This window comes from Ovis aries, chromosome 12, assembly GCF_016772045.2.
Source record: "Ovis aries strain OAR_USU_Benz2616 breed Rambouillet chromosome 12, ARS-UI_Ramb_v3.0, whole genome shotgun sequence".
Taxonomy (NCBI): domain Eukaryota; kingdom Metazoa; phylum Chordata; class Mammalia; order Artiodactyla; family Bovidae; genus Ovis; species Ovis aries.
The window spans coordinates 38,033,650-38,050,232 of record NC_056065.1 but is presented as its reverse complement, the minus strand read 5'-3'; the positions used below and the strand labels follow the sequence as shown (position 1 = coordinate 38,050,232).

At 37.5% G+C, this 16,583-nt stretch overlaps 1 protein-coding gene across 2 annotated transcripts in view; it reads right to left on the bottom strand.

Annotated features, from left to right (window-relative positions):
* Positions 1–16,166, bottom strand: part of FMO2 (flavin containing dimethylaniline monoxygenase 2) — a 44,371-nt gene extending 28,205 nt beyond the window's left edge. For both annotated transcript variants that reach the window (XR_009595687.1, XM_004013689.6), the window contains exons 1-2: positions 16,119–16,166; positions 13,964–14,101 (exon numbers count right to left, since the gene is read on the bottom strand). Coding sequence is in view for 1 of the 2 variants with exons in the window: in XM_004013689.6 (XP_004013738.3) it covers positions 13,964–14,095 (132 nt within the window). In the remaining variant the exon portion in view is untranslated. The remainder of the gene's footprint in view (positions 1–13,963; positions 14,102–16,118) is intronic.
* Between the last annotated feature and the right edge of the window lie 417 nt (positions 16,167–16,583).

The following is a 16,583-nucleotide window of genomic DNA, read 5'->3' as shown; positions in this document are numbered from 1 at the left end:
GGAGAAGGAAATGGCAACCCACTCCAGTGTTCTTGCCTGGAGAATCCCAGGGATGGCGGAGCCTGGTGGGCTGCCATCTATGGGGTTGCACAGAATCAGACACGACTGAAGCGACTTAGCAGCAGCAGCAGCAGCAGCAGCAGCTTGTATCTGTTAGTCCTATACTCCTAACTTGCCCCTCCTCTCTTCCCCCTCTCCACTGGTAACCATTAGTTTGTTCTCGATATCTGTGAGTCTGTTTCTGTTTTGTTATATACATTCGTTTGTCTTATTTTTCAGGTTACACACATAACCAATAACAGAGTATCTGTCCTTCTCTGACTTGTTTCACTAAGCATAATACTATCTAGGTCCATCCACAGGTTGTTGCAGGTGCCAGAGTTTCATTATTTTCTATGGCTGAGTAGTATTCCATTATGTATACTGCCACATCTTTATCCATTCATCTGTTGATGGACATTTAGTTTGCTTCCATATTTTGGCAGTTACAAACACTGGGGTGCCTGTATCTTTTTGAATTTGTGTTTTTAGATATACACCCAGCAGTGAAATTGCTGCATTGTATAGTAATTCTATTTTTAATTTTTTGAGGAAATTCCATACTGTTTTCCACAGTGACTGTACTAATACACATTCCCACCAACAGTATACAAGGGTTAGCTTTGTTCTACATTCTTGCCAACATTTCTTATTTGTGGTCTTTTTGATAATAGCCACCCTGGTGTGAGGTAATATCTCATTATGGTTTTAATTTGCATTTCTCTGATTAGCAGTGTTAAACATCTTTTCATATGCCTGTAGGCCATCTGTGTGTCTTCTTTAGAGAAATATTTATTCAAGACTTATGCCCATTTTAAAATTGAGTTGCTTCTTTTTTGATACTGAGTTGTATGAGCTGTTTATATATTTTGAATATTAACCCCTTATCAACCATATCATTTGCAAGTATTTTCTCCCATTCAGTAGGTCATCTTTTCATTTTGTCGATGATTTCCTTTGCTGTGCAAAGGCTTTTAAGTTTTATTAGGTCTCATTTGTTTATTTTTGCTTTTGTTTTCTTTGCCTTAGACAAATAAAAAAATATGCTCTAATTTATATCAAAGAGTGTTCTGCCTATGTTCTTTTTTAGGAGTTTTATGGTTTTAGATCTTATATTTAGGTCTTTAATCCATTTTGAATTTAATTTTTAATATGGTGTGAATAAATATTCTAATATTATTCAACACAGAAAAGTTATTAGAAGATTAAAACTTCATATAAACACTCTGACTAAGAATAAAACCAACTAAATAATGTCTAACATGCACAAATGTGAAATCCTGTAATTAAGATTAAAAAATTAGTTTTTACAAAGCTAGGGGTTCAGATGAAAAACACACAGGGGTTTTAATTGATCCCAAGTTTAGTATTCATCATTAGAATTCTGTGAGATGAAGCATGAGGGTAAACATAGAAGTTTAACCTCAATATTGTGGCATCTTAGACATCTTATTATGTCATCTTACTGTCATCTACCACTTATTATTTACTATAGGCAAATCACTTACTTTGGCTTTCTCACTTTTAAGTTGGAGTTAATAAAAACTAATATATTGTGAGTATAGAATGAGATAATTCATATGCAAATAATTATATAAATGATAGCATTAGCTTTGCAAATACTGAAAAGGCTACTGCTGCTGCTGCTAAGTCACTTCAGTTGTTTCCGACTCTGTGCAACCCCATAGATGGCAGCCCACTAGGCTCCCCCGTCCCTGGGATTCTCCAGGCAAGAACACTGGATTGGGTTGCCATTTCCTTCTCCAACTGAAAAGGCTAGTGCACATTAAACCTTTAGTAGAGGTGCAGCATTCAAACCTAGTGAAGCACAAGCTATAGTGGGAAAGTGTAAAACGAATTGACCATAAATTTTTTGAGGGGAGTGATTTTTATCTGATTCATTCAGACTTTCATTTTTATTATTTTCCCACTACCTATATTCCCTTGGGCAGGTTACTTATCCTAAACTCTTCATATGTTAAGTGAGGATAATCATAACACCTATGCCCTAGAAATATTGTAAAGAAAAATGAGATGGTGCATGGCAAATGTTTCCTGTTGCTGGAGAAAAGTACTAAAATATATGTTAATTACTCACCTTTCTCATGTTCCAAAATGGCCACTAGAAAGTGCTAGAGAACCTTTCGGAAGAATTTAGCACCATCCGAGTAGGAAATGGGGCAGGAATTTTAAAATTTTGTTTTAACTTGTCACCACTAAATGTATTAAGTGATCTTAGAAGAACTGTGTGTAAATATAGAAGTTAAACAGTAATATATTTTAACATTGATTCTGATTGGTAGAGTTGTGGAGAGGCAAGTTATGCTGGAAGTGGATGTGGAGGCTCCCAGCAGAATTTTCAGCAGCTCCTTTCTTGGCACAACTGTCTCTTGGAAATCCGGACCCTCTCGTGGTCCCATTGGAGGCTTGTGAAATTTTGCTTATTGCATGTTTCACTCTTCAGTGATGATTTTGTCTTCTTTGGGTAGAGAAATTGTTTATATTTATCGCTTGGATATAGTTTTAAGGGATGTTTGAAGTGTGATATTGTTGCAAGTGCCAGGGAGCTGTATACTTAACCATTTTATATCTAATAAAGCTTGGAATATAAAGCTGAGCACTGAAGAGTTGATGCTTTTGAACTGTGCTGTTGGAGAAGACTCTTGAGAGTCCCTTGGACAGCAAGGAGATCCAGCCAGTCCATCCTCAAGGAAATTGGTCCTGAATATTCATTGGAAGGACTGATGCTGAAGCTGAAACTCCAATACTTTGGCCACCTGATGCGAAGAACTGACTCATTTGAAAAGACCCTAATGCTGGGAAAGATCAAAGGTGGAGCAGAAGGGGACAACAGAAAATGAGATGGTTGGATGGCATCACCGTCTCGATGGACATGAGTTTGAGTAAACTCCGGGAGTTGGTGATGGACAGGGAAACTCAGCATACTGCAGTCCATGGGGTTGCAAAGAGTTGGATACAACTGAGTGACTGAACTGAACTAATTCAAATTTTAACCTAACTCTTCTATCCCACAGGATGATATCTCTAATTCTGAAATTTTAGACATGAGGAATGTGATAGCAGGAAAAATATTTTGGGGCAGAAAGCATCTTCCTGGAATTAATCAAATCATATATATAAATTGAATCATAATTGACATACAAAATTGTATTAATTTCAGATGTAGGACACAATGGTTGACATTTGTATGGATTGTGAAATGATCACCACAGTAAGTCCTATTTCTCATTTGTCGTGATAAAAAGTTGTGAAGTTCTTTTTTTCTTGAGATGAGAACTTTTAAGATTTACTTTCTTAGCAATCTTTATTTATTTATTTATTTTTGGCCACATCTCGTGGCATGTGAGATCTTAGTTCTCCCACCAGGTACTGAACCCATGCCACTAGACTACCAGGGAAGTCCTCTTAGCAACTTTTAAATTTGTAATACAATATTTGTAATACAATATTTTGAACTATGCTATATATGCATGACATTTATTTTATAAATGGAATTATGTACCTCTTGATCTCGTTTACCCATTCCCCAACCCCCTATCCTCTGGCAACCAATCTGTTCTCTGTATTTATGAGTTTTATTTTGCTTAGATTTTAGATTCCACATATAAGTGAAATGATATGGTATTTGTCTTTCTCTGTCTTAATTACTTTTACTTAGCATAATACCCAAGATCTATTCATAATGTTGCAAATGGCAAGATTTCATTCTTTTTTATGGCTGAGTAGTATTCCAATGTATACCACATCCATTTATCTTTTGATGGACACTTAGGTTATTCCCCTATCTTGGCTGTTGTAAATAATGCTTCAGTGACTATGGGGGTGCATTATATCTTTTCCAATTAGTGGTTTTGTTTTCTTCAGATAAATACTTAGAACTAGAATTACTTAATTATTATTGGTAGTTCTATTTTTAAGATTTTGAGGAACCTCCATACTGTTTTCCATAGTGGCTGCACCATTTTACATTTCCACCAGTAATGCACAAGGATTTTCTTTTCTCAGCATCCTCACCAACACTTGTTGTTATTTATTGTCCTTTTGATAATAGCCATTCTGAACCATGGGAGGTGATATCTTGTTGTGTTTTTAATTTGCATTTCCCTGATGATTAGTGATGTTGAGCATATTTTCATATACCTGTTGCCCATCTGTATGTTTTCTTTAGGAAACTGTCTATTCAGATTCTCTGCCCATTTTATAATTGGATTGTTTGTTTTTGTTATTGAGTTGTATGAGTGTTTATATATTTTGAATATTAACACCTTATCAGATATATGATTTTGAAATATCTCATTCAGTAGGTTGCACTTTTATTTTGCTAATGGTTTCCTTTAGCAGAAGGAAGCTAAACTTCTTTCTAAGCAGAAGCTTTTTAGTTCGATGGAGTCCCATTTGTTCATTTTTGCTTTTGTCACTATTGTTTTCAAGTCAGATACAAAAAAATTATTACCAAGACTGATGTCAAGGAGCTTACTGCTTCCATTTTCTTCTAGGTGTTTTATGGTTTCTGATCTTGTGTAAAGTCTTTGATTCATACTGAGCCAGTTTTGTGTGTTGTGTAAGATAGTGATCCATTTTCAGTTTTTCACAGTGGCTATTCAGTTTTCCCCACACTAATTATTGGAAAGACTATTCTTGCCCCTTTGTGTATTCTTGACTCCTTTGTTGTAAATTAATTGACCCTATATATGTGGCTTTATTTCTGGACTCTCTGTTCATTTCCATTGACTTATGTGCTATTTTTTTTTTTTTGTATGACAGTACCATACTGTTTCTTGACTACTAAAGCTTTGTAATAGTTTGAAATCAGACAGTGTGATGCCTCCAGCTTTGCTATTCTTTCTCAAGATTGCTTTCACTATTCGGGATCTTTCTATCAGTTCAGTTCAGTTTGCACAGTCATGTCCGACTCTATGCAACCCCATGGATTGCAGCACACCAGGCTTCCTTGTCAATCACCAACTCCCGGAGCTTATACAAACTCAATGTCCATCGAGTTGGTGATGCCATCCAACCATCTGATCTTCTGTTGTCCCCTTCTCCTCCCACCTTCAATCTTTCCCAGCATCAGGGTCTTTTCAAATGAGTCAGTTCTTTGCATCAGGTGGCCAAAGTATTGGAGTATCAGCTTCAGCATCCATCCTTCCAATGGATATTCAGGACTGATTTCCTTTAGGATGGACTGGTTGGCTCTCCTTGCAGTCCAAGGGACTCTCAAGAGTCTTCTCCAACACCACAGTTCAAAAGCTTCTATTCTTCGGTGCTCAGCTTTTTTTAGAGTCCAGCCCTCACATCCATACATGACTGCTGGAAAAACCAAAGCTTTGACTAGACAGATCTTTGTTGACAAAGTAATGTTTCTGCTTTTTAATACGCTGTCTCGGTTGGTCATAACTTTTCTTCCAAGGAGAAAGTGTTTTTTAATTTCATGGCTGCAGTCACCATCTGCATTGATTTTGGAGCCCCAAAAAAGTAGTCTGTTATTGTTTCCCTATTTGCCACGAAGTGATGGGACCAGATGCCATGAAATTAGTTTTCTGAATGTTGAGCTTTAAGCCAACTTTCTCACTCTCCTCTTTCACTTTCATTAAAAGAGGCTCTTTAGTTCTTCTTTGCTTTCTGCCATAAGGGTGGTGTCACCTGCATATCTGAGGTTATTGATATTTCTCCCGGCAATCTTCATTCCAGTTTGAGTTTCATCCAGCCCAGGGTTTCTCATGATGTTCTCTGCATATAAGTTAAATAAGCAGGATGACTATATACAGCTTTGACGTACTCCTTTCCTGATTTGGAACCGGTCTGTTGTTACATGTTCAGTTCTAACTGTTGTTTCCTGACATGCATACAGATTTCTCAGGAGGTGGTAAGGTGGTCTGTATTCCTGTCTCTTGAAGAATTTTCCACAGTTTGTTGTGATCCACACAGTCAATGGCTTTGGCATAGTCAGTAAAGGAGAAGTAGATGTTTTCCTGGAACTCTCTTGCTTTTTCAATGATCCAACAGTTGTTGGCAATTTGATCTCTGGCTTTTCTAAATACAGCTTGAACATCTGGAAGTTCATGGTTCACATAATGTTGAAGCCTGAATTGGAGAATTTTGAGCTTTACTTTGCTATATGTGAGATGAGTACAGTTGTGCGGTAGTTCGAGCATCCTTTGGCATTGCCATTCTTTGGGATTGGAATGAAAACTGCCCTTTTCCTGTCCTGTGGCCACTGCTGAGTTTTCCAAATTTTCTGGCATATAGAGTGTAGCACTTTCTCAGCATCATCTTTTAGGATTTGAAATAGCTCAACTGGAATTCCATCACCTCCACTAGCTTTGTTTGTATTGATGCTTCCTAAGGCATTCCAGGATGTCTGACTCTAGGTGAGTGATCACACCATCATGGTTATCTGGGTCATGAAGATCTTTTTTGTATGTTTCTGTGTATTCTTGCCACCTCTTCTTAATATCTTCTGCTTCTGTTAGATCCATACCATATCTGTCCTTTATTCTGTCCATCTTTGCATGAAATGTTCCCTTGGTATCTCTAATTGTCTTGAAGAGATCTCTAGTCTTTCTCATTCTATAATTTTCCTCTATTTCTTTGCCCTGATCACTGAGGAAGGCTTTCTTACCTCTCCATTCTTTGGACCTCTGCATTCAAATGGGTATATCTTTCCTTTTCTCCTTTGCCTTTTGCTTCTCTTCTTTTCTCTGCTATTTGTAAGGCCTCCTCAGGCAACCATTTTTTCCATTTTGCATTTCTTTTTCTTGGGGATGGTCTTGATCACTGCCTCCTGTTCAATGTCATGAACCTCCATCCATAATTCTTCAGGCAATCTGTCTATCAGATCTAATCCCCTGAATCTATTGGTCACTGCCACTGTATAATCATAAGGGATTTGATTTAGGTCATACCTGAATGGTCTAGTGGTTTTCCCTCCTTTTTTCAATTTAACTCTGAATTTGGTAATAAGGAGTTCATGATCCGAGCCACAGTTAGCTCTCGGTCTTGTTTTTGCTGACAGGATAGAGCTTCTCCATCTTTGGCTGATCTTTCCTGGATTCTATGAAAATTTTAGGATTATTGTTATATAAAATGATCTTTTATGGTTCTAAAAATTTTAGCATTGCTTGTTATATTTCTGTGAAAATGCCGTTGAAATTTTGATAGAGATTGCAATGAATCCTTAGATTGCTTTGGGTAATATGGACATTTTTACAATATTAATTCTTCCAATTGGTCGGCATGAAATATCTTTCCATTTATCTGTGTCTTCTTAAACTTCTTTCATTAATATCTTGTATTTTTCAATGTACAGATATTTCACTTTCATAGTTAAGTGTACTTTATTCTTTTTGACACAATTACTAATAGTGTTATTTTCATAATTTCTTTTTCTGATAGTTCATTCTTAGTGTATAAAAAACTACAGACTTCTGTACATTAATTTTATACCTGCAACTGAATTTGTTTGAATTTTTTTTGGTGGTATCTTTAGGGGGTGTGTATATATACATATATCTATATTTATATACACACATACATCTATTTATATATACATATATCTATATATAGTCTATATTCTATATATAAGAATCATGTCAATTACAACAGTTACAATTTATGTCTTCTTTTCCAGTTTGGATGCCTTTTATTTCTTTTTTCTAACTAGCTACTCTGGCTAGGACTTCCAATCAATACTATGTTGAATGAAATTAGCAAGACTGGGTATCTTTATTTTGATCTTAAAAGATTTCAGTTTTTCATCATTGAATATGAAGTTAGCTATGGGCTAGTCATGCCATCTTTATTACATTGGGGTATATTCCATCTATACTCACTTTACTGAGATTTTTTTTTCTGTAAATGGATATTGAATTTTGTCAAAAGTTTTTTGTATCTATTGAAATGATCATATGATTTTTGTCCTTCATTTTGTTAAGGTGGTATATCACACTGATTGATTTGAGTATGTTGAACCATCTTTGCATTCCTAGAATAAATCCTGCTTAACCATGGTACATAATCTTTTAAATATATTATTGAATTCAGTTTGCTAATATTTTGCTGAGGATTTTGGCATCCATGTTCATTAGGAATATAGGTCTATAATTTTCTTTTTTGTGGTATTCTTGTCTTGTTTTGGTGTCAGAGTAATTCTGGTCTCATAAAATAAGATTGGAAGTGTTCCCTCCTCTTCAGATTTTTGGAGAAGTTAGGTATTAAATCGAGAAGGATATGTACTAAATATATTTTTTTAATGCTTGGTAGATTTCACCAGTGAAACCATCTGGTCCTGGACTTATGTTAAGATTTTTGTTTGTTTGTTTTAATCATTGATTCAATCTCCTTATTAGTAACAGCCTGTTTAGATTTTTTGTTTCTTCATGATTTAGTCTTAGAAGATTGTATGTTTCTAGGAATTTGTCCATATTTTCTAGGTTGTCCAATTTGTTGACATATTTGTAGTAGTACTTTATGATCATTTGTACTTCTTTGGAATTAGTTTTAACTCTTCTTTTTTAAAAATTTTACTCACTTAAATCCTCTTTTTTACTTGGTTAAAGTTTTATCAATTTTGTTTATTTTTCACAGAATCAACTCCTTATTGATATTTTCAATTGCTTTTTCAGTCTCTATTTTATTTTTTATTAAACTTTTTATTTTGTATTGGAGTACAGCCAGTTAATAATGTTGTGATAGTTTCAGGTGGATGGCAAAGGGACTCAGTCATACTCAGCCATGTTCATATTACCCCCCACATTTTATGTTTTAATGTCACATTTTACATCTTTTCTGTGTATCCTTTAGTTAATCATTGTAGTTATAGTTTTTTAACCACTTTTGTTTAAAATATTTTTGAAATTGAGGTATATTTGATGTAAAATATTATGTAAGTTTCAGGCATATAACATAGTAATTCAGAATTGTTAAAGATTATACTCAATTTATAGTTACAAAATATTCACTACAGCTTATTTATGGAGAAGGAAATGGCAACCCAGTCCAGTATTCTTGCCTGGAAAATCCCATGGATAGAGGAGTCTCACAGGTACAGTCCATGGGACTGCAGAAGAGCTGGACACGACTTAGCAACTAAATAACAATAGTTTATTTTATACCTAACAGGTTGTACCTCCTAATCTCCCACTCCTTTTCCCCTTCCCATCCTCCCTTTCCCTACTGGTAACCACTGGTTGGTTCTCTATAGCGCTGAGTCTGTTTCTGTTTTGTTATATTCAACAGTTTGCTTTATTTTTTAGATTCTACATATAAGTGAAGTCATATAGTATTTGTTTTCTCTGTCTGACTTTTCACTTAGCACAGTACTCTCCAAATCCATTCATATTGTTGCAAATGGCAAAATTTTAGTATTTTTTATGGCTAAATAGTATTTTTTATGGCTAAATAGTATATGTATATATATATATGTATATATATACACACACACACACACACACACACACACACACATATATATATATACACACACACACACATCGTATACACACACACATCACATCTTCTTTATCCATTCATCTGTTGGTGCATACTTAGGTTGTGTCCATATCCTGCCAATTGTATATAATGCTGCTATGAACATTGGGGTGCATGTATCTTTTTGAATTAGTGTTTTTGTTTTTTTCAGATAAATAATCAGAAATGGTATTGCTGGGTCATATGGTTAAGTTCTAGTTTAGTCTTTTGAGAAACTGTACCGTTTTCCACTGTGGCTGGATGCACCAATTTACATTTCCACTACCAGTATATGGAAGTTCCCTTTTCTCTACATCTTTGCCAGCATTTGTTGTGTGTGTGTGTGTGTTTAACTGATAGCCATTCTGACAGACATCTGTTTCCTTCCCGAGGTTAGGTTTATTTTCAGCCGTTACTTATTCAAATAAGTTTTCTGTGCCCTTCTCTCTTCTCCTGAGGCATCTACAATCCAAATGTTACTCCATTTGATGCTGTCCCCTAGGTCCCTTAGGCTGTCTTCACTTTTAAATTCTTTTTGCTGCTCTGTTTTGGTGAATTCCACTACCCTGTCTTCCAGATCATTGATTCTTTCTTTGCTTCATCTAGTCTGCTGTTTAACCTCTTCGGTGTGTTCTTCATTAGCTATTATATTCTTCAGCTCTAAGACTTCTGTTTAGTACTTTTCTATCTTTTAGCTGTACTGAAATGTTTGATACATTTTCTATCTTTTTGCTGAACTTCTTGCTGTGTTCATTCATTCTTTTCAATGTTTTTTATGACCATGACTTTTAGGGCTTTACAGATAAATTATATATCTTGTTTCATTAAATTTAAAAAACTTTTATTGGCATATAGCTGACTTACAATGTTATGTTAGTTTCAAGTGTACAGCAAAGTGATTCAGTTATACATATATGTACTTTTATTTTTTAGATTCTTTTTTTAAAATATAAATTTATTTAATTGGAGGTTAATTACTTTATAATATTTTATTGGTTTTGCCATACATCACCATGAATCCACCACAGGTATACACATGTTCCCCATCCTGAACCCCCCTCCCTCCTCCTCCTCCGTACCATCCCTCTGGGTCGTCTCAGTGCACCAGCCCCAAGCATCCAGTATCATGCATCAAACCTGGACTGGCGATTTGTTTCATATATGACATTATACATGTTTCAATGCCATTCTCCTAAATCATCTCACCTTTTCCCTCTCCCACAGAGTCCAAAAGACTGTTCTATACATCTGTGTCTCTTTTGCTGTCTTGCATACAGGGTTATCGTTACCATCTTACTAAATTCCATATACATGCGTTAGTATACTCCCATATAGGCCTCGTTATGTTTTTTTTTTTTTTCCTGGGGTTTTATTGTTCTTTCATTTGGAACATTTCTCTGTTTCTGAGTTTGTTTCTATGTACCAGGGAAAACAGCTGGTACTCACCCAGTTTTGAGGGAGTGGCCTTGTGTAAGCGAAGAAACTTACCATTTTACTTTGCCCTACCCCTTGGCTGTCTCAAGCCTTCTGAGTATCTAAGCAGTCAAAGTTTTTAATAGGTCCCAGTTGTTGAGGTGCCAAGAACTCTCTCTCTTATTTTTTTTGTCAGACTGTGGAACCCAGAACATAATCCACCCTGTGCTGGTCTTCAGAGCCAAGCATGCCAGGGGCATCCACTGTGTGGTCTGCACCTGCCCACCAGCTTCGGTGGAGCCCTGGGAGTGGCTTGGGGGTCAGGGTAATTGTTTAGCAGTCTTTAGGAGGACCAAAGGATCAGTGCATTGGCAGGGTGCAGCAAACAGCGAGCGGTGCTAGTAATGGAGGGGAGAATGCAAAAATGGTTCTGCCTAGTGCCTCCATCTCCAGCCACAGTCCCAACAAGTTCCTGCACCTCTGGCAGATGCTCTAAGACTAGTAAATGAAACTCCTTCACATGTGGTCTAGGCACTTCCCACACTGCTGCCTTTGTACTGGATTCCAGGGCAAATGAGTCTGTGCATGAGCTCTTTAAGAGCGGAATCCCCATTCCCTACAAGCCTAATATTCTCTTAGATGAAAGCCCTGTTGCTTTTCAAAGTCAGACATTTTGGAGGCTGATCTCTCCAGAGCAGGTCCCAAGGGTTGGGGAGCCTGATGTGGGGCACAAACCCTTCACTTTTCAGGAAGAAGTGCTCTGTTCATGAGATCCCTGACACATGTGGGTTGCTCTGCCAAGGGTGGGGTTTGGGGAAAGATGATGCCTTTGCTTCTCCTACCTATCTCAATGCAGCCCCTTTATTCTTTGTTGTGGCAGGCTTTTCAGCTCATTTTCAGGTCCTTCCCAGAGAGAGTTGCTCCATATGTAGCTGTGGATTTGTTGTGTACATGGGAGGAAGTGAGTTCAGGATCTTTCTACACTGCCTTCTTGTACCACTTGAACCCATCAAGTCATATTTTTGATAGACCTCTCAAAATAACTCTCACTCTTCTGTGTCCAAGTTAATGATAATTAAATAAGAGACATTTGGCTCTTTGATAGTAAATCCCAAATTGGGTAATAAAGCAATGACAAATTTATCATTAAACATGGACTTATTGAAATTTCATGTTTCTTTCTTAGGTGAAAAAAAAAATCTACCTGGGGAAAATATCTGAAATGGAATCTATATGTGAACCCAGAGTAGGCAAAATAACACATCCTTGGGTAAGACAGAAATTTCCATTTCACACTCTCAGGTAAAGCTATAATGATTCTAATGATTAGTTGTTAGTAAGAAATGAATATGATTCAAGCTGTTTTCCAGTTTCTTCTCAGCAAAGTTACCTGTTTTATATAAGGATCAACATCTTCATCATTAGCTCTGACTGTGATTGAATGGTTGAAAACACAGATTTTTTTTGTTTGGTATTTGAGCAATGTTTGCCGAACTTGTCTCGGCATCATAGGATTCATTTAGAACTCATGTCAAAAATAGATTCCCTGCCTCAAAAGATTTTGATTCAGTAAGTCTGGGCTGGTGTTCAAGAATCTATATCTTTAAGAAACCTTCTAGGCATGTCTTATAATTATATACAGTTGAGAAACCCAATGTTAAAAAATTCCTCTTGGCATGAGACTCATTTTGAATTGGGAAAGCACACACGTTAGATGTTCTTGCCATCTCCTTGATGAGTCAGCTTGTAGTGAGAGCCCTTTGGATGGTCTCTGCTGTTGTGAGAGTCTGCTTTCAAGCACTGAAAATCTTTCACTTGTGTCTGGAGTGTTCTCACCAGTTTTAATATCTCATTTGAATGTACTTGATACATAATCCGAAAGTCACTGCTCTTGAGTTCTGAGATAAAAGTTTGTTTAACCTTTCTAAGCAGGAATGCAAATTATGGTTATAAGTAGGGGCTCCTGCTTAGGAGACTAAGGTTTGAATGTTGGTTCCTACAGCTGAGTGACCAGTCATTTAACCTCCCTCAGCCTCTGTTTGCTTGTCTATAAAATATGAATATAGGTATCGCAGCTAATGTTTGCCATATTTGAAGTTATTTGCATAAATTATCTCCCTTTATCTTTAAAACAGCACTATGAGATAATCATACTTTTCTGTTGCTCCTCATTATATAGCTCATTATATAGCTGAGAAAACTAAGACGCAGGAATGTAAATAACTCACCCAAGGTCTCACACCTAGGAGATGGCCAGCTAATTATTTACTTACAAGATTATGGGAAGAAATCATTATAAATCTTTCTAGCTATCTATCTTTGTGTCTTTCTTTAATTTTTATACAAACTCTGAGGGACAGCTAGTATTACCAGTATTTGAGTTTGGTTAATGGAATAAATTTAATGAGTAAAAATGTAGTTTAAAAGTATAGTATAGGATAAAACTATATACTTTTATAAGCATACTTTTATAATATATACTTTTATATGTATAAAAAGTATAGTATACTTAAAGGATAGGGAAGCCTGCTGGGCTACAGTCCATGGGGTTGCAGACTTGGACACGACTGAGTGACTGAACAATAACAATAGATACTTAAAGAGTGCCCATAGTTACACTACAGTGTTATCAGAAAGCCAAGCAAACATTGTTTATTTTGTTGTCAGAAAAAAGTCAGCAGTAATAAGAGCTCCCTCTCTGAAAAAGCAAGAGCTGGATGGTTAGACTACAAATCATGTCTTGAACAGAATGCCTCTCACTTCTATTTTGTAATATGCTCTCTAATATCATTATATTGCTTTGAGAATAACAAAAATGTAGGCTGCAAGACAACCGTTGCATCCAGAGGGAAAGATTCTTTTATAGGCCGTGTTGGCTATCTGGGCACCAGCCTATTTCTTTAGTTCCTGCTTGAAGTAAATCTGATCAAAACTGCTAAGGAAAAGCCAAAGTGGCTCAGTAGTATGAATCACCCTACAATAGCGGAACAACCTGTTCAAGAAACAAGAAGATCTCACTTACTTTGAACCTCCACAGTCCTCCAATATCTTCAGTCTTCTCAAAGCAAGTGGGTTCGAGTCCCTCATCCACACAGCACTTCAGAGAGATCAGGCCGCTGACCCCAGCTCCAATCACTGCCACCTTCTTTGCCATGGTATCCTGTCAAGGAGTTGATCAATTAATGCTGCTTCACTGAGGCAACAGGTAAGTCAGTCCTTATGGTGTGGATAGCAACTGGCTTTAAATGCTGTAGCAGTGGTCATTTAATAAGCAGCACTATTTGAATAAAAAGCCTCACCAGTCAAATCCCAGTCTCCTCTTCCCCTTGAAAGAAGCTAAGTTGTGTCATGTCTTGGTTTAACGTTTAAAAGCAACCTATTTAACAAAGCCAACTGATTCAAAAACATAGTACCAGGGATATGAGCCAGTCTTCAGTTAAGTTCCTTTTTTTAAAATTTTATTTTGAAACAACTTTACTCAGTGTTTCTTTTTTCTTTTTGCATGAGAGACTACCACTTCCCCCTTAATGAAGATATGCTGCTGATGTTGCTAAGTTGCTTCAGTCGTGTCCAACTCTGTGCGACCCCACAGACGGCAGCCCACCAGGCTCCCCCTGTCCCTGGGATTCTCCAGGCAAGAACACTGGAGTGGGTTGCCATTTCCTTCTCTGAAAAGATCTGCTGCTGCTGCTGCTGCTAAGTCACTTCAGTCGTGTCCGACTCTGTGCGACCCCACAGACGGCAGCCCACCAGGCTCCCCCTGTCCCTGGGATTCTCCAGGCAAGAACACTGGAATGGGTTGCCATTTCCTTCTCTAAGAGTCATATATTTAAAGAGAAAATGAGACTTCAAGAAATGTCCTCCTTTGTCCCATGCCCAGGGGACACCCCTATAGAAATTTACACTCCTCTGACTTAGTGGTTTTTTGATGGAAGAGCCACCAGAAGAACAAGCAAGATACAGAAAAAGAATTTAAAAAGTAAAACAATTTGTGACTAAAATAACATAACTAGCACAAAGTGAAGGAATTACAGCCATATCTCCTTTTTTTCTTTGGTACTTCAGTTTATTGTCCTTTACAGATCCAGCTTTTCTTTAAACACAAATCAAAAGTTTGTGGCAAACCTGCATGGAGCAAGTCTATCAGCACCATTTTCCCAATGGCATTTGATTCCTTTGCGTCCCTCTGGCTCCTTTTGGTAATTCTTAGGATTTTCAAACTTGATCATTATTAGTCTGTTTTGTATGGTGATCAGTGATCTCTGATGTTTCTGCTAGGACTTGTTGAAGCCTCAAATGATAGCACTTTTTAGCAATAAAGTATTTTTTAATTAAAGACTACGCCTTTCTTAGACATAATGGTGAAAGTAAAAGTGGCTCAGTCATGTCCAACTCTTTGAGAACCCATGGACTATCCATGGAATTCTCCAGGCCAGATAACTGGGGTGGGCGGCCTTTCCCGTCTTCAGGGGATTTTCCCAGCCAAGGGATTGAACCCAGGTCTCCCACATTGCAGGCAGATTCTTAACCAACTGAGGTATCAGGGGAGCCCAAGACATAATGGTATTGCACACTTTAAATAGAGTGCAGTATAATATAAACCTAATATTGGGAAAGAAAAGAATTTGTGTGATACGTTATTTGGAGGGTCTGGAAATGAACCTGCAGTCTTTATCACCTGTGCCCGTACTGTCAAACAGTGAACACAGTTTTCAAGAGACTAAGCTGGACTTCAGTACTTAGTGCCTGAGGAGTCCCAACATTTCGAGTCCCCAAAGCGCGCAGAAGGCTATCCTTGTGCAAGGATGACTAGACCCGTCATCTTGCAAGTACTGTCTTTACTGCCCTAGAAGAAAGGGTCCTCCTTCTCCAGAATGTGCCACAACGTTGGCCGACGAGTCCTGAAGGGTTCGTCAAGCCATAACCGAAAGGGAAGGAAAGGTGCTGGGCGAGATTACACGGCGCGGGCGGGAGCGCGGGAACCGGAGCCCTCTGATAAAGGCTCCCCCTCCTCGCCCTGTTACCGAGAATGTGAGCGAGAAATGACTTCCAGCACAAATAGGAGACCTAACTCCCGCGCGGCTACACTGGGCCCGCTCCCCGCCTCCCCTTCAGTAAAGTTCCTCAGAGTGCCAAGCTTTTGTTTTTGAGTCTCTTTCCCCAGCTATAATCCTTACCTCTGTTTTTGCCTTTGAGTGCGCTGACAGTAGTTTTCTGTGTAGACTGTGTGCTGGGAGGTAATCAGAAGCTTTTTAAGAGTCAGAGGAACCTGTGGGAATGGGAGGAGCTTGCAGTCCTCCTCCTCCGGCATTCTGACAGCTGAAACTCCAAGGTCTTTGTCAGGAGTCCTGAAATGAAGCAAGAGACCTATATCCTGGGGTCCAGGGTAAAAAATCCTCTTTATTGATATAATGGATATAACCAATGCTCATTAACAAGTTAGCAAATGCTCATAAAAAGAAGTCCAAATTATCCCTTTACCCACCATAACATTTTTGTTTATCTTTCATATTTATATATGTAGATAATACACACACAAAAACAAAAATGGAATCGCACTCTACATGTAATTTCCAACTTGATTTTTCACTCTACAATATAGCAATACATTTATAACTATAGCAACATTTTTTATAAAATAC